The sequence below is a fragment of the Protopterus annectens genome, chromosome 1.part1 (genome assembly GCF_019279795.1).
Source record: "Protopterus annectens isolate FY-2018-M chromosome 1.part1, PAN1.0, whole genome shotgun sequence".
NCBI classification, from domain to species: Eukaryota; Metazoa; Chordata; order Ceratodontiformes; family Protopteridae; genus Protopterus; species Protopterus annectens.
The window spans coordinates 1,978,487,145-1,978,505,940 of NC_056726.1; the positions used below are offsets into that span (position 1 = coordinate 1,978,487,145).

General features: G+C 38.5%; 1 protein-coding gene across 2 annotated transcripts in view; it reads left to right on the forward strand.

The window, feature by feature from the left end:
- LOC122813124 (phosphofurin acidic cluster sorting protein 1-like) overlaps positions 1-18,796 on the forward strand; it is a 3,500,289-nt gene that overhangs the window by 2,033,882 nt on the left and 1,447,611 nt on the right. For both annotated transcript variants that reach the window (XM_044085266.1, XM_044085275.1), the window contains exon 17: positions 7,002-7,112. In XM_044085266.1, coding sequence (XP_043941201.1) covers positions 7,002-7,112 — 111 coding nt within the window. The remainder of the gene's footprint in view (positions 1-7,001; positions 7,113-18,796) is intronic.

Here is an 18,796-nt window from a genome sequence, read left to right on the forward strand (position 1 = left end):
GGCAGTATTTCCTTCTGTCACACTTCTATATAAATCATATTAATATTCACAAATAACATATAATTATTTACAAAATTCCAGTGAGCTGTGCTGGTAATAGTTATTTTTAATGACAGTGGTACTCAAGGAAAGCTGGCTTTATTTGCAGTACTCCATCAGAAAAATTGGGTAAGCAAATGGCTGTAACTAAGGATATGATTTTTTTTTTTTTTGAGCCGGGACACAGGATCTGAATTATACCTTATTAAATGTAATTATGTTGGCTGCTTAAAAAGCAGTTACTAGAGAGTGGAAATTAAAGGTTAAACTAACTGTATTTGAAGTATTGAATATTATAAATTAAATATTGTAAAAGAGATAAGAGAACTGGAAAAGGGATCTTTAGAAAAGGGAAGGAGCATTTTACCCAGAATTAAATGAGAAATGTTGAAACATTACATGTAGAATAATATTTAGGAGGAGGCGAGATAAATTTAAGGGAAGGTAGAAATTCAGCAATTTATGTAATGCTGGAGTGATGATAATTGCAAAGAAAAGGATATGTGATATATATATGTAAATGGGAAATGAAACATGTTAATATCGTTTGAATTATTTTCTAATAATGTATATTTGCCTATGTCTTAAGCAATAATTCAGTAATAGTGTTAAAAAAAGAAGGAATGTGACTGAGGCACTATACTTAAGTCAGTTAATGTTTTATCTGTTTTTTTTACTCTTCTGTGAAGCTGATATATATTATCTACACACGCATGCACAAACTCATACATATGTGTGTATGTTTACAGATATATATATATATATATATATATATATATATATATATATATATATATATACATGTCAGTCGCCCTGCTAGACAGGGGTCCAGGGAAGTAAATATTGTGGGAAGAAATAGCCAGGGATTTGTTATGGCTAGGCTTGTATAGACCCTAGGGTCGATAGCCTAGTACCAACCTATGAATCAATGAAACCACGGACTATTGAACTACTTTCCCTGGGAAACAAATCACTTGGCTACCAGGGAAAATAAATCAACAGAAGGAAATTAAACCCACCCAAGTGGGGGGATTCACCCCCCACACACCCCCTAACTAAATATACCAACTTTGAGATCGGACTGCACTGTGGAAAAGGGCAAAATTCACTCTGGTGGCCAAGTGGTTCGTGTCCCAGGGAATGCAGTTTGGTAGTCCATGGTTTTGGTTTAATGGAGTTTCTTTGAAGTGGTGTTGGTGATTTCCGATTCAGTAATATGGAAATTTGGTAAGAAGAAGTAGACCCAGGGGTGGCTCATGGCATCGGACTGCCGGTCTGCAGCCCCCTCAGTTGTTTTGGTCTTGTTTATATTTTTTAATTGTAAAAAAAAAAGAAATCTTTTTTTTTTAGTTTAAATTTCGAGTCCGCGACTTGAAAGTATGCGCATGCGCATTGCGCACCTTACCCACGCGGTTGTAAACAGCTTTTTTTTTGTTTGTTTTCTTTGCAGCCCGGAGGAGCACCTAAGGCATCATTGTGATGCCCAGAAGTCTATGCGGCAGCGGTTCCAAACCGCATAGACTTGGAAGGGGCTCGGACTGCGATGTCCGCAGGCACGTCAGTCATGACGTGTCTGCTGGGCTAAAGCCTAAATGCTGCTGATTGGTTGTCGCTCTCTTCCCGGGCTTTATGTGCTGGGAAGAGAGTGAGATTCAGTCAGTCAGTTTGGCTTAGGAATCGAGCAGCTTTAATTATTTGTGATCATCAGTGTATTTTTTTTTTCATTTCTGTTTCGGAATCGTTTTTTTTTTTTTTTTGGTGGATTTATTTGGACAGCAGAAGAAGAGCAGAAGAAAGAAAAAGAAAGTACAGAGTGAAGGACGGGTGCAGAATAGATGTAAGTATGATAACTGGCTATTTGTTTCCCCTCTATTTTCTCAAGAAAATAAACTACAACAGAGAACAATAGTTGTTGAATGTAATGAAGGCTCTCTTGTGGCCTTCTGGTGTATGCTTGGTTACACAGGTTTGTTGGCATCTGTAAGCTTTCTAGTAGCATTTCTATTTCTGTTTGGTTATGTTTTATTCCTGCATACCTGAGCACAAAGGGAAAATATGTGGTTGCTGTGGAGATATTTTCTATTCTGTCATCAAGTACAAGTTTACAGATTTTTATATTTTTTCCCAAATGTTACATACTTTTACTTAGGCCCGATTTAAATACAAGAGGATACCTGATGGGAAAGGGACCAGCAGTAAATGAAATATGAGCACATGGTAGCTTAAACCATTATGAGATAATGTACTGCATTTGTAGGCTTAAAAGAATAGCTGTACTAATCCAATATTTAATGTCACTCTTTTTTTAAATGTATATTAATACGTACACTACAGGACTTGATGGCCTAACACAAGATTATATTAGGCTTATAGTGCTATTATAGTGTAGCCATTACTAGAATACCTCCAATGTATAGAAAAAATGGGATATTTTCTGGGGGAAGCAAATAAGGCTGAGGTGATTCTTCTTCCCAGGCATGACAAGAATAGATATAATACTGCTAATTATACCAATTTCAATTTTATAGCTGGGAGTGAAGATTTATGAGAAATCTTGGCAAACAGGCTGGATAACATTTTTCCCAGATACTTTCCACTGAATCATCAGCACTTCATAAAGGGTGGGGGTGGATTTTGTGCATTTATGGTTGCATATTCAAAACGCAGAACATGTTAATAACCACCAGTCAGGTCATAATAACCACCACCAGTCATTTTGCCGTATATAACAATAATTGCTTAAAACTGTTTGGTTGCCAACTTGTAAAATAAAATTACAGGAGTACAGACAGTACATTTAACTTTGTTCTTTTTGCCAAAAGTGGGGTTGTCTTATAGTAGTAATCTCATCTGTTGCTTGAATTAACCACTTCCTGTGTGTTCCTTTCATAGTGTACAATTGGTTCTTAGTATCTGTGTTGTCATCAAAGGAATATATAGTAAGTGTTGTATGAGCACATTCTAGTCCTGAATTCTTTAATTGCTTTTGCATGATTGAGGCAGATAATAATAAAGATGGTGGCAGCTGAAGCTTTACAAGATATGGATTATATGTATTATCAACAGAAAATGGCCCAAATGTTGGTGGTTAGTTCAGTTGTATGGTGGAACTAGTGTATTACTACGCTTTTCAGCTGGGTTAATTAGTTCACAGGATTTCATTCATACTTTGTGTGAAGTGCAAAAAGTTTGGGGGGAATTTATGTGGTTAGCAATGAGGTAGGAAGTTGTCTAGCACTTGCCTCCTGGAGTAACCAATTGAAAAATGTTTACTTAACATGTCATATTAGATTGTGGTATAGCATTCATGGTATATTTCAAGGTGTTTGTTAATACTGGTGATTTGAAAAATTGTTCAACATTTAAAAGTGTAGTTGTGTAACAAAGGAAAAATAAACACTATAGCTGGAAACAAACTAGTAGACTTAGAAAACTGAAGTTAGCATCACTAAAAATAGGTAGTTTTCTGGGAGTGTGGCAGCACCAGTATAGTTTTCTTTGCTGTGAATGCAGGTATACTGGTTATAATGGTGTCATGGTAATTAACTGTTTGGGAACATCTTGCAGTGGGATAACTTGTTTGTAGTGATGGCTGGCAAATAGGACACTGACAGTTCAGAAGGGCCAATAACAGCTGGCTTTGACCTATGACAGGTACTGGTAAGAGGACCATGGTTATTCCTACCATGTGGAAGGCTGTTATATAAAAGTAGTGTAATTGTAGGTTTCACTTTCTAAAGCCTGTCGAGGGATTAAGGCTAGGGTTTTAGGTGTAGGACTGGTGTTATAGTTTTATGGTTATTAACAGTGTTTTTAGGGTTAGGATTTTAAGTTTGGTTAGATTCACTAAGTCTTATTTATTTTTTTAATTTTCTGATTTCACTAATCAGGTGTAACGGTTGAACCTCATTTCTCTCAGTATGAAAAACAGCTTTTGCAAAACAGTTATGGATCTTGTGCTATGTTGTGACATAAAGGAGAGTCTTGTATTTCTGTTAAACTAAGTCATTGATACTGCTACATAAAAAGTGTGTGCTGCTGTTTTTGTGAAGTTCAGGGCACTGACATTACTCTGCTCTCTATTTCCTTCAAAAACAGCTTGGTAAAAATCTTTAAAAACATGTTTTTAGTGTGTGCACAGTGTAGTTGCTAAAGTGTTAATAGCTTAAAGGCAAACATGAAGTCCTGCCAGCATATAGGAATGTTTAAAAAAAGCCAAATGGGTGCACTTGGTCAAGAAAAAAAAATGGGGAACATGGTATGAATTATCTAATCTATATAGACAAAGTGCAACTGCACTGACACTCTTGTTACTTAGAGTCAGAGCTAATTTGTAGTGGGCAGTTGGCTAAATGCTACTTTTACTCCACTCAAACGTGTTATAGTGCAAAAAAAATCAAGATCAGATACTTTATTAGATGAATAAATGCTTCATTATGAAAGTGTTTAACTTTGATAAAAGGTCTTATTAGCATATTTTATGCAAGAGAAGAATATAAAACTAAGATAATACGATACCCTGTAATCAAATCACAGGATCACAGGAAATAGGTCAGGCTGTGACAATTTCAGCATTTTCATGTTTACAAAGGTGATCACACACAGGCTCTTTGCCTCTATATACGCAGTTTATCATTCTTCTCTCTAAAAAGAATGTGTAAAGCGTGTGTCTGTGTACATATTTTTGCAGAATATCCAGATTTTCATTAAAGATTGAAGTTAGAAAATGACAGATGTCTGAGTTTCAGACTTCATACCCTACAGAAAATTCATACTGATGCAAGACCTACTAAACTTTCTAAGTTTGTAAGAGCAATATTTAAAAATTGTCTTTATTTTTGGCCCTTTGTCTTACTTTTATTTATGGCTTTATCCAGATTTCTTGCTCTGAGGTTGAGAGTATATGAAATGTGTCAGGGCAATCGCCATCAGCCAGAGACATTTCAAATTGTGACATGCTTGTTGTACCCCACTCCCCCATGTAGTGACTTTAGATGTGTCCAGGCAAGGAGCAGTTAGAGTATCCAAGGTAGACACAAGTACAGTCATGGCTTTTAATCTGTCCTTGATTTTGCAGAATGTTCTGGTTTTCTGTCATATTTTTATACCATTGATTTATGCATATTCAGAAAATGCATTTTGTTGGTTGGCTGCTTGTTTTTTTATACTTTATTTTGACTGTCATTCCAGTAATGTATTTAAAAAGTAATTTATTTTTTTTCATGTCTCACAGCCTTTGTTTCCATCTAGATATTAAGTAAGCTGTCATGTAGCCAAGGCATTGAAATATTTTTTCTTCTCTGCTTCATTTTGTCTTGATTGGACTCTCATAATGATAGTTTGGCACACAGGGTAGCAGTATATTTAAAATACCAGTTTTTGTGGTTTTGAACATCGTGAAAGAACATGAGCAAATGTACTTTTTCTGTAAGAATAAATGTTTACACACTTTGCAGTCTTGGTTTCTGCACCTAAAGTAGCAAAATGTAAGGTAACTTGTTGAGGGACATAATATTAGCCTCATGACTGTGTGTGTGTGTGTGTGTGTGTGTGTGTGTGTGTATGTAACAATGTGTGCTGTGTAGAGTATTCAGCATGTGCCATACTGACTGAGCATTTATTTCATGTAAATAAGTAAGCATGTCCAGCATTGATCCCATTGCACCATAGCTCCACCACTTTTTAGTTGACCACACCCCTTCCTGTTGGCCCCGCCCATTCAGCTGTCTCCTGCAGCCCCCCTTTGATGTGAAGTCACCAGCCGCCACTGAGTAGACCCATATATATATATATATATATATATAAATATAAATATATATATATATATATATATATGTATGTGTATATATATATATATATATATATATATATATCTGTGATTTTTTTTAATAGTGATACTTTACTTCACTCTGCACATGTTTCACATACATTTTGCTATAGTTCCCAAGATATCTTCTGGGGATAGAAGATATATGAGAACCCTGTTCACCAGCATTCACAGTCTTTGTTGCCACCAGTTTTTATTAGGCAGATATGTCAGGAATAGACAAGTGTATGTAACTCTGTTAAAAAGGCTGACACTGTGCATCTGATTGCCCACTCTTCAACCCAGTGGTGGGTGTATTGGATGAGTAAGTACATTCAGTGTATGTGAGTGCAGCAGTCCAATGTACATTGTATATGTTGGATTTATATGTCATAGCTTTGCTCCTTCCAGAGACATATAAGCAATATGCCTTGCTACTGTCTTTTCACTCTACAGTTAAAACAGCAGTTGACTTACCAGGTAATATATAAGTCATAATCATTCCAGCAACTATTGCCTTAACTGCAGACCCTTTATTGTTTGTATACAGTTCAGATGAAGGAGTCCATTCTTGTATTGGTTACCACTGGCGAGAGCTGGTTATGTCATTTAGTGAAGGGGTAGGGCATAGAGTGTAGCTGAGTTTCTGTGTTGCTGTAATTGACATCCCATGCTTCTGAAACTCTGACATGACACTGTTATTCTGATGAGTCTTCCAGATATGCAGGTGTGTGTGTGTAAATCTGTCACAGTTTACTGACACTTTAATGAATTGCGGAGGGCTGTGGTATATGATTGCATTGAGTGCCAGCCCTATGCAGTTGCATAAAATGTTTATGCATATCACCCATATTATCTAATCAAAGTTGTTTCTTCTTGATTTACAGTAAACAGCTTTCAAAGGGTGAAGTGTTGAGCTTTAGTGGTGAGTGCCCTTTTATCAGTGTGTTGCAACTTGCTGTGCACTGACCTGGCACACACATATCCTTGAATGTGAGATTTTCCTGAAAAATGCCAAATATTGATTTGTGGAGATACAATAACTCAAGCTAGTACCCATCATGAAGGGTGAACTAGTGCATTGGATGTTATGGTAAGAACATGTTTGTTCTTTATAAGCATAACATTTATTTTGATTTTATTTATTTTCTCACAGGTTCCCATCCTGTGGCCAAGTATTTGGCAACATTAGATAACAAGTATAATACCATTTTCTTGGATCCTTTTTGGAAGGATACCTTCAGTCGATCAGAGCCACCAACTTCAGGTAAGCAGTAGTTCTGATTCACAGCTTGCTATTTGTTGAAATAGTTACAGCATAAATGAAGTAACTGTATCATAATGGAATGCTGATAAAAAAATGAATGTTGCTTTGCTAATAATTGTAATTTTAGTTAATTGGCATTGGTTTTAAGAAGTGCAGAGCTACTTAGAAAAGTTGTATTTTTAAACAGATATTTATGTAGATTCCCTAGGATTCAGAGAATTTCTCACCACCCACACTAATTGCTCAGCACTTGTTGGTCAATTGGCTTGACAGCAATAAATGAGCAATGTGAATGCAAAACAGAATATGATGTTAGAATATTGGTTTTTATATGAAGAATTAGATTAATGAATTGGAGAATGATAGTAATATACTGAAAGTATATATATATATATATATATACACACACACACACACACACACACACACACACACACACACACACACACACACACACACACACACACACGATATATATATGTATATTTAAAAGGGCTAGGTTGAAATAGCTAACAGGAGCAGAGGTTATGGGGAGGGTGTAAAGGGTAGTTTGAGACTGTAAAACCAAGGAGAGGTACGCATTTGTGATAATATGCCAAAGCAGACTGAGTCAGGTACAAAAATGGATTGGCCATAGCACTGTATCATAAATAAGTGTTGATAAATACGAGAGGTATTGGATGGGAGACTATGCACTGGGCGTTAACTATGGTGCTTTTTAACAGGGGGTGATACAGGAGCAAAGTCATGAGTAACCTAGAACTTTTCATAGTGTCATTATAAAGGTGTGAAGATTGTTCATTGACTTAAGTGTAGTAGGGAGTGAATTCCAAGTCCTAGCCCCCTGTCTTGGTTCCATAGCTATCTATCCAAATGCCAATGGGCAGTTAAATAGCAGCAAAGTCTCCTACCTTTTCTATCTGTCTCTGTTGGTGCACAGTACTTGGCACATGCTTTTATTTAACATTTCATAAATAACCTCTGTACTGCTACAAATCTTGCCACTTTTGTACAATATAACAGTGACTCAACCCTTATCTGCTGTGCCACATCCATAACACAGTTATAGTAAATCACCCAGTATTCCTTCACTGCCAGTGATTCCTGACTTAAGAACTTGCTTATATGTTATTCACCCCAAAACAATACCTTAACCAGAAACACAAGTCTCATACTACCTCAAATAATAACAATAAAACAGAAATTGTTAGCCAAACTACACTACTTGGGAGTCATAATCGATGACAACCTCATGTTTTTGTCATCACATTATTTATTCTATCCATAAAACTCATCAAAAACTTGGCTTTCTCTGCAGAGTCAAGCATTCCCTGGCAGATATTGCTAGAATTACTATAGTATCAGCCTTTTTCCTTCCTTCACTGTTATGTCCTTCCTCCATTCTTAGAAACATCAACACTAGCTATAAAACTAAACTGGCCTCTTTCTACTACGGAATAGTTAAATTTGAAACCAACCTCCTAACACATCACTGTAATGTTACTAAAACAACTGTGTCGAGCTCTTACACCATTTCACATACAAACAACTAATAACCACCCATAGCCTCCTCTGTTCTCCTAATAAGTACCCAGCTTTATAGAACACACTACTCTACTACTCCCAGTTTAATTTCTCAAGTCTTTTGGGTTTCTAATACCATGACAGGAGTGGACCCCATCCCTAAGTCAAAGTACTATTAAAGTTCATGAAATTATTTATTTATTTATTTAACATTTGTTTACCAGGAAAGTATGACTGGAACAGAGCCCAATTTCAGCGGCAGCCCAGGGAGAAAGGCTCCAGATGCATGTCTTTGGAATGTGGGAGGAAACCGAAGCCCCACAGGAAACCCACACAAATGCAGGGAGGACATGCAGACTCAGCACAGAAGGCACCCCAGCTAAGAACTGAACTGGAGACCCTCTTGCTGTGAGGTAGTAACACTAACCTCTGATCCACTATACTGCCAAAAGTGCTGTTTGCAGCTAACTGCTGCACCAGTGTGCCACCAGAAGTGCTCTTCAGAGCATCTGCAATGTGCCCAGAATTTACTCCTTCTGCAGCTTTCCTACTATAAATGTTGCCTTTGCACATTTATCAAGAACAAATGATATTCTTATATCATCTGAAAAAGTTTTAACCACTTCTATTTGTACGTTCAGCTCCTCATCTGATTAACTAATTGCAGTTTTAAATCATCTACAAGAAGAAAATGAGAAGTGTTTACACTTTGTTGTTGTCTGGGAGCCAAACTGTAACCATGAGCTAATCTGTTAAACAAACAGCTTAATGGGTTAAGGGCAATACAGAAGAGGAGCCCTGGAATATCCCTCTTTGAATTTTTAATCCCTGGGATAATAATTTGTCCTCTATCATGGCTTAGCTGTTATGTGGTTTGCCACTGTTTCATGGTGTAATTGGTTAATGTAGGGTGTATCTTATACACCTGTAAGTACTCCTTTATCCATGAATGTGAGACGTTGTCAGATTTTTTTGTAATCAGTCCTTGCCATACTTAAATTCTTCCCCTTTTAACAATTCTCCATTATGACTTTATTTAACAGCAAATGAGCCTCTGTTCCTTATGACTTCATGATTGAGTTTTCTTCTAAATTACTATAAACTCTATCAGCATCAGTTCCAGTATATAGTTTATACATCGTCAGAAGGCAAGTTATTATAGGTTCATAGGTTCATACTAGGCTATCTGCCCTAGGGCATTTATAAGCCTAGCCAGAATGTGTTTGGCTTTCGTCACCCATTTTAAATTTATTTTGCTATGCCCTTTTTTTGAGGTTAGTATACTGTGCCGCTGTCTAACAGTGACACAGAAGTGATACCCGGGGTAAACCTACGATCTCCCATCCACTCATCAAGATTTCTCTTGAAGAGAGTCAATGAGGGACTCTGCCTAACCTGGACTGGGATTTTATTCCAGAGTGAAGGGAGCCTCTGGGTTATGAATCTGTCCCTCCAGCATGTCCTATTTATTTCAGTGCTGAGGTTCAAGTCTCAAGCGCGTAGCTCGATGGGATTTGGATTTTCTGAGGTGCAGCATGTCCATTAATTCCGGGTTCGACATGGCTTTATACGTCAGGCACAGATCGCCTCTGAACAGGCGGTATGCCACTGAGTAGAGCAGGAGTTTCTTTAACCGGGCAGCATATGGCATCTGTTTGAGCCCTTTGATCCTCTTGGTGAGGTACTTTTGGGGTCTTTCCAGTTGCTGCAGGTGTCTGGTAAGGTACATCCCAAAAGGGGCATTGTACTCAATTATGGGCCTGATGAGGGATGAGTAAAGAGGCACGATGACCTCCCCTGATCTAGATGTGAATCCCTTCATGATTAGGTGGGCTATATAAAATGTTTTTCTAACCACTTTGGCCACCTGGTCGTCAAATGAGAGATTGCTATCAACTTGGGTCTCCAGGTCCCTAATTACTTCTTCTGTACTTAATGGATTACCACCTATGTGGTAATTTGTGGGCACTTTGTTTTTGCCAAAGGGGATGACTATACACTTTTTGGCATTTAGCTTGAGTCCATGGCTCTGGCACCATTTGTCTGTTTCTATGAGGCCCTTTTGGCGGATGCTTGTGTCGGCTGGAGAGTCGATTATGGCGCCCAGTTTGCAGTCATCTGCGAACTTGGTCAGCCACAGTCCTTCCGTGTTGGCCTGTACCTCTGAGAAATATATACCGAACAAGAGAGGTCCCAGGACTGAGCCTTGTGGGACACCACTTGTAACTGGTTTGGAGTCTGACATGGCTCCAGCAATTCTAACCATGTGGGTTCTGTCCTTGAGCCAGTTTGCAATCCATCTAGTGACATAGGGGTTTATATTTAAGCTGGTGAGCTTATCTATAATGCCCGAGTGGGGTATTGTATCGAAGGCTTTGCGAGGTCCAGGTAGGCTGTGTGGACCACCTTCCCCTCGTCAATGGCCTTGGTGACTGTTTCAAAGGAATCAACCAGGTTTAAGAGGCAGGATCTGCCCTTAACAAAGCCGAACTGGGTAGGATCCAGTGTCTGTAGGTCCCCAGTATCTTTATTTATGAGGTCCATGATGATCCTTTCCATAGCTTTGCAGACCAAGCTAGTCAGGCTTATGGGGCGATAGTTTCCAGGATCCATTGAGGCACCACCTTTATGGAGAGAGACCACTGTTGCTGTACGCCACTCTTTGGGCACATATCCTGTAGTAAGGCTGAGATTGAACAGTAGTTTTATGTTTGGGTTTAGCTCTTCTTGGAGTTCATGTAGGACGCAGCCCGGGACACCGTCTGGTCCCATTGATGCTGTGTTTTTTGCTTTGGAGAGGGCGGCTGTTACCTGAGCATCTGAGATGTCAGGGGGGCAGCACTCTGCTGGGATAGATATTTGCCCTTTTGGTGGGGAGGGGTGGAGAAGTTTGCGCTGAACCTGTCAGCTAGGATGTTGGCAATGTCTGTGGGTTCAGTGTATTTTTTGTCATTTTGGACTAATTCTGAGCATATCTGGGCATTACCACCCAGGTTCCTAACATAACTAAAGAAAGCCTTGTAATTATCCTTAGTGTCCTGTGCAATTTTTCTCTTGAAGCTGGCCTTAGACAATTTTATGAGTGCCCGTAGTTTTTTGTTAATACTGATCAGTGATGCCTTCCCTTTTTGGGATTTTGCTTTATCATTTAGTAGCTTCCTCCTTCTATTGTATAGTTTGTTTATGGCTGGGGTCCACCAGACAGGACGTCTGCCTTTGGAGGATTGGGTCTTGGTTTTATTTGGGATCGCATGATCCATGCATTCCTGAAGGTGTTCATAGAATGCATTTATAAAGGATTCTGCGGTCTGGGCCGTATTTTCCACAGGCCCGGGGGCTTTGAAGGATTCCACCTCGGTTTTGAGGAGGGTGAAATTTGCTTTAGAGAAGTTTTTCACTGTGGTTTTCTGGGCAGGGGGTGGGGTCGGGATGTGAATATCCAGTGAGATTAGTTTATGGTCTGATCTTACCAGTGAGGGATACACTTCTGGTCTGGAGCATAGAGTCCCCATGTTGGTGATGATCAGGTCCAGTATGTTTTCCCCTCTTGTGGGAGTGGTAACAAGTTGTTCCATAGCATTTGAGTTTATAAATTCTAGGAACCTTTGGACTAGGGTGTTGGAGCTAGAGTAATGCTCCCAGTCTATGTTTGGGTAGTTGAAGTCGCCCAATATAATGGTGTTTGGAGAGACCTTCATATTTTCCAGTGTTCTCAGGAAGGCCGAGTGGGGTTCCTGGGTTTGGGAGGGTGGTCTGTAGCAGGCTATAAATTGGAAGGCAGTTTTACCCACTGTTAGTTGCACATGGATAGTCTCTGATGCTTCGTGCTTTGCCACCAATCTGGAGGTGTGGATATCTTTGATGAATATCGATACTCCCCGTCCTTTTGTGGTTCGGTCCAAGTTTTGGGGCCGAAAAGCATGGTATGAGGTATAACCTGGTAGTGCTGGGGTGCTCTCGGGAGCCCTGAGCCTGGTTTCTGTTACTGCACAGATATCGATGTTCTCCATGCTAAGGAGAGTTTCGAGTGCATGCATCTTGAGGTTTAGACTTCTGGCGTTGAGTAGCATTACTCTTAGTTTCTTATCCCTTGTGATACCTATGGAGGTGGGTTTGTCTTTTGAGCCTTGCCTAAAAAAGGCACTATGGGGGTAGCAAGAGCCTTTGCCAATATCCGAAAGCCCAGGGGTGACAGGTGCAAGCTGTCCCTAGCGAAGCATCGTGGCTTGTCGAGCATATCATCCCAAGCTGACAGGCATTGGATCCCCTTTGAATGACACCAGTACTTAAGCCAATTGTTGAAATTGATCATCTTGTCTTCGTATTGTGGCATCATTCTTGGTGAGGGTAAGATGCTACTCAAGGTCAGGGTCATACCGGCCTGAGCTACATGCTCAGAGAGCTTCTTTATGTCTCTTTTCATGTAGTCCAGGGAGGTACATGTCAGGTCATTCACACCAGCATGGACAATGACTGAGTCATATTTGTACTTGCCTTGGAGTGACCTGAGTGCTTGTGTTATGTGGCGGATCCTAGCGCCCGACAGGCTGCTCACCGTGACCCTCTCCTTGTTCAGCCTGGTGAGCGGGACGTCAGTGTGCCTGATGATAGAGTCACCTATTACAAGTGTATCAGGTGTGTTGTTTAGTCTTAAGGGCTGTGACTGTTCGGCACACTGGCTTTGTGAGATATGTGTTGCACGTGTTTTGTTTTGGGGTAGTGGTTGCTTGGGTGTCTGCTTTGGAGGTCTCTGCTGCTTAGGCAGATCTTTATTTAGAGCTTCCGAGTATGTTTTTGTGTGATTATGTGTTTGGTTTGCTGTCGTGGTAGGTCTATGTGAGACTGGAACTGTAGTGAGTGTGGTTTCCTTCTCCTCCTGACTGGTTATGCCAGTACTGAGTTGAGAGAGCTTAGCCTCCAGTTTGGCTATATGGTTGCATCTCTCACATGTGTTGGAATTTGTTGGGAGGAGGAGAGGGTTGTCTGTGTACATGAGGCAGTTGAAACATTGCCTCAAGATTCCCAGATTCACCAGCTGGACCGGAGAGGAGATTGACAACTGACCTTTGGACATGCTAGAATAATATTGGGAATTCCTTAATAATTCAAAACAAGGGCCAGTGGGGAGTGAGGATGTAGTGCTTTTAATTTTTAGTGCTGACTTATATAATTGCTTTAGTGCCAGGTAACTTAAGTGCAATGTGTTACAGGTAACTTAAATGCAAAAACGACAAACAGTAACTTTCTTTCAAGTGAAACAAGGAAATAAGTACAGTAAGCAATGCAGATATCACTAGTGATCCACAGAAGCACTGAGAAGCCGCGTATTAGGTGTAATTAGCGTTCCAGGGAAATTACAAGGAAATATTGGTCTATAGTTTTTAGGATAGCATGCAGGTTCACTTTTAAGGAGGAGCATCATTTTTTTCCTAGGTTAACTGGGTTGGTGTGTGCTTGGGGTACACTTATAAGTAGTTTTTACTCAGGGCTAAGTCTTCATATAAAGGTGTTAATGTTTTAGCCAGAAGTTAAATGCTGCTTGTGGGCCTGGCTTTTTCCATTTAGGAGCTTTTCTTAATTTTGTTTCAATTTCTCTTGCTGTTACTTCATCCCACTTCACATCTTGTACATTTGAACTTCTTAACTGTTTCTTTTACTTCTTCTATCCATTCAGCATCTTTGTTATATTCCATAGGGCCTTAATAAATATTTCTGCAAAATATGTCTACTACTTCTTTTTTGCTGGTATTTCTATTCCTTTTGCTTTGTTTCCCAATTCTTTATAAAACATTTTGGGTCATAAATGAATTGCTTATTCTGTGCTTTTCTTTTACATTTATCTGCATATCTTCTAAGTTGTTCTGCCTGTGCTGATATCTTTAGTTTATTATTTGCAGTAGTGGATGATAGATCCAGATCTGTTGTAATACTGCGTGTAGCTTTTTTCTATATATCTTTTTAAGTATTTTTGTTGATGTAACAATGACACCTCTTTTCTTAATTGCTTTATAGTTTTCTCTGTCCGATACTTCCATGATGGCATTTTATTTCTTCCCATCCTTTCCCTTATTGCACTGTATTTTGTGATAAGACTTTATTTGTTAGTAATTTAGCTGCACAGTAGTATGTCCTTCTTCTTCTTTCGGCTTTTCCCGGTTAGGGGTCGCCACAGCAGATCCACAGTAGTATGTCCTATTTACTTCTATTATATCACAAGAATTTCTGCTAATAGTTCATTCATTTTATCAGACTTCTAACTTTTTGGGTCTTATTGAATTTCTGTAATCTGATTATCAGTTTTAATATACATACATAAATATAAATATTTCAAACATGGGCATTAATGCCCTTCTAGCCTACTAATATACCAGAACATTTGTTTCCATAATAAGAGTTCAGGATCCTAGGAGGTTACTATGCCAAAGGTCATTTCAAGCCTAGCTGTTTCATCCCAATGTAATACCATAGATACTCTGGTCAACACCCAGGATTGTATTTATTAATGACTACCCATGTCCAGAAGGGTTGTGGGCACTATCCGCAGTAAGAATTTATGGTGTCCCATCCACTTGTCCAAATTCCTTTTGAACAGATTCATAGAGGAGCTGTGCTTATAGGATCACAGGAGGTTCATAAAAATTCCCTGAACTAGTGCTTGCTTTAATGTAGTTTGGTAGTCTGTTCCATGTATCATCTGCTCTCTCAGAGAACCAATTAGAACACTGCTCATTCCTATAACATCTTCTGCATAGGTTGTATGATGATTCTCTGCTACTTTTTGATAACCTCAGATAACCTCAGACATTCGCAGAGATAGTTGTCTCTAAATGCCCTGTATACCTGAATAAGATCTTCTCTTAAATATCTATAAGAACTGTGTACAAGTTCAGATATTTTAGTCTTTCATAATAACAAGTTTACTCATGCTTGTTTTCTTATAAGGTTTCCATATTGTTATTCCATACTCAAGTTAGAGTCTAATGTAATTAACAAACAATGACTTCATCATTTCTGATTTCCTAGATTTTATAGAACCTGTAGTTCTTTAACTTTCATTGACCAGTTGGTTGATATGATTAGAAAAACTCAAATGTGGATCTACCCATATACCCAAGTCCTTAAATGAATCTACAGTTCCAATCACTGTGTGCTGTATTAAATATTCACCTTTCAGTTTATGTTTCCCATATCTCATATTTCTAGTTTTTTATGTATTTATCAGTAAATTATTCTCCTGTCCCCAGGTTGTCAATTTAGTCAAGTTGTTTTGCAGACATACCCTATCTGTAACACATGTAATCAGTATACCAATCTCAGGCCATCTGCATACAGACTGTAGAACACCTCAGATGAAAGAGACAGGCCTGAAAGATACAACCTAAACAAGTAAGGGCCTAGGACAGAGCCCTGTGGGACACTGACTGTAACCAAGAACTTCACCTGTCTAGTTGCTGTACGATACTTGACATGTCCAATTTGTAAGCCATACAGCTGTCCATCTTATCAAGAGTAAATCAATACGTAGTTGTTGTAATTTATTGCAGTATTTTGTGTATGACCCTGCCAAATTTTGAAGTTAAATCTATATAAATTACATCACAGCACACATTTTCATTCATAGGTATTATCATATTGCTATAGAACACAGTGTTAAAGGTGGTACAATATCTATTTTCAACATATGCATACTGATATATGGTTTCATATCCCACCTTTCTGGTTCTGACAATAATTTATCCAATATTACCTTTCCATTATTTTTCCACAACATGAAAGTAGACAATATATTGTCTATCCATCGGTGTTAAATCAAGCAGCTTTTCCCGTACATCTTTTTCTTCTAATCTGGAGGCACATTCTTTATTCTCTGTTTACTGCAGGCATTCCACAGAAGGTTCTAGAACATCTTCCTGTGACATTTTCTCTTCAGCTGCATCCTGTATCATCTGTTGCTCTTTCATTGGGGAATCCACTAGCCCATCACTCCACAATATTGACTGTATCGGAGTTGCCCTCCTTCCCTTGTTGTGCAACTCATACTGAACTTTTGTAACTAGTTTCCTACCGAAGGGACCACAGTATCTTTATCTGGCAATTGATTAGATGCTTCCCTTTCCACCTGTTTCTCCTTAATTTGGGGAGTCATTGTTCCATCACGCTGTGAGGTTTCCAGAGTTGGATTTTGTACACTAAATCCATCACTTCACAGGTAATCCATAGCTTCAGTTTTTATTTCTTTTATTTCTCCATTACTAATCCTCTTTTCTGCTTTCCATCTTTATTTTCTTATTTTTTGTATTTTAAAATTTTCCATATTTGGATGCTTTTGCCTGTATTTCTCTTCAAATATCTTTAGTGTTGCTTTTTGTATTGATTAGTTTTACTTTCGCATTCACATAAATATCACACCATATTAAATCTCTTTATCGTTCCCATATCCATATTTCTTCTTCATATGTCTCCCACTCCACCTGTTTCTCCTTGCTTTGGTGACTCATTGTTTCATCATACTGTGACATAGCCTGTGTTAGGCTTTCTTTACTAAATCCTTCACTTCACAGGTATTCTAAAACTTCTTTTATTTCTTTAACTTCTGCTTTACTAATCTTCTGTTCTCTATTCCCCTTTGTGATCTTATTTTTTGTATTGTGAAATTTTTCATTTCTAAGTGACTTTGCCTTTATTTCTTCTCAGCTATCTTTGGAGCTGCAGTCTGTGGAGTTCTAAGATGGCTGCAAATTGAGTAACAGCTTAATTTCAGCTTTTCCAGTGTGAAAACAAAAACTCAGAAGAGAAAGCCAGCAAACTAATATTTTGGGGTAAATTTCAGTAACTGGCTATTATTAAGTGCACTGCCTGGATGCCAGCAAAAAAGAAATTTGGAGAACATAAAAGAAATTTAATCACAAAAGTTAAGGAAAAAACACTGACTGGGAAAAATTCTGCAGCTGTTGAGTAAAAAGCAGTGCAAGCTCCAGCTTTGGTGCAACACATGACTTCCAGTAACTTAGAGGAAAAAATAAGTCAAATGTACTCAGAGCTGATACATTGAAGGAGGAGATCAACTCAAGTAACAAAAGGCTGGAAAAACTGGAAGAAACTTTAAACAGATATTCAGATGCGGTGATAAAACTGCAAAAATCAGAGACTGAAATTTATTTATTTATTTATTTATTTGCAGTTGGTTTACCAGGATAGTCCACTGGGCCAAAAATAACCCGTTTTCAATGGAGGCCTGGGGAGAAAAGCTCCAAACAATCAAAGTTACAATAGGTTAAACATGATAATTATACAAGAGTAAAAGATTCAAAAAAACAATTACAAAGTAGTAGAGGAAACATTACAGCTAATACAAACTAGAGATGAAACTTTTACAAATAATACAAACTAGTGATGAAGCTTACAGGTGGTACAAACAAAGAAGGAATGTTGCAAAGTAATTAATGAGAAGTACAGTTACATATCAGGAATCCTACATGTGAAGGGTACAGCGTGGTATATTCTTGTGGATACAGTAATAACACTAAGAGTGTATGAGATAGGAGAAATTCTAAGGGAATATTGCAGGTGTAAATAGGGGAAGGAAAGGAAGATGGAATTACCAGTGTTAGTTATGTGGGGTGGAAGCAAGAGCATTCCCACTGGGATACTAGATATGAATTAAGAGATTTTTTGAAAGTAAAATGGTTGGAGGTGATACGAATTGATGGAGGGAGGGAGTTCCAGAGACGTGCTAAACCATGTGATAGAAGATTTTTGCCTGGGGGACGAGTTGGTTTGTAGACTTCTAATAGATTTTGGTTGTTAGACCTTAATGCTCTATTGGGTAGGTGCATTTTAAAGGTAGAAGACAGGGAGGGACAGAGGGAGGGGTTGAAAATTAGCTTGTGTGCACGAGTTAGTTGAGTATAGATATTATTTTATTACCTGATAAAACCAGAAAAGGATATTTTCATGTTCTGGAACATTCTGAGACAGTTTCAGATCATTTCGGGATACAAAATTAATGAAGCTAAAACAGAGGCAGTAGCTGTAAATTATGTACTCACACATGAATTGTTTCAGCAATATTCATATTTATGGGTGCATGATAAAATGAAGTATTTAGGAGTATGGATTAAAAAGGATTCTGGCATGGCAGCTAAGGATATGTGGAAAGA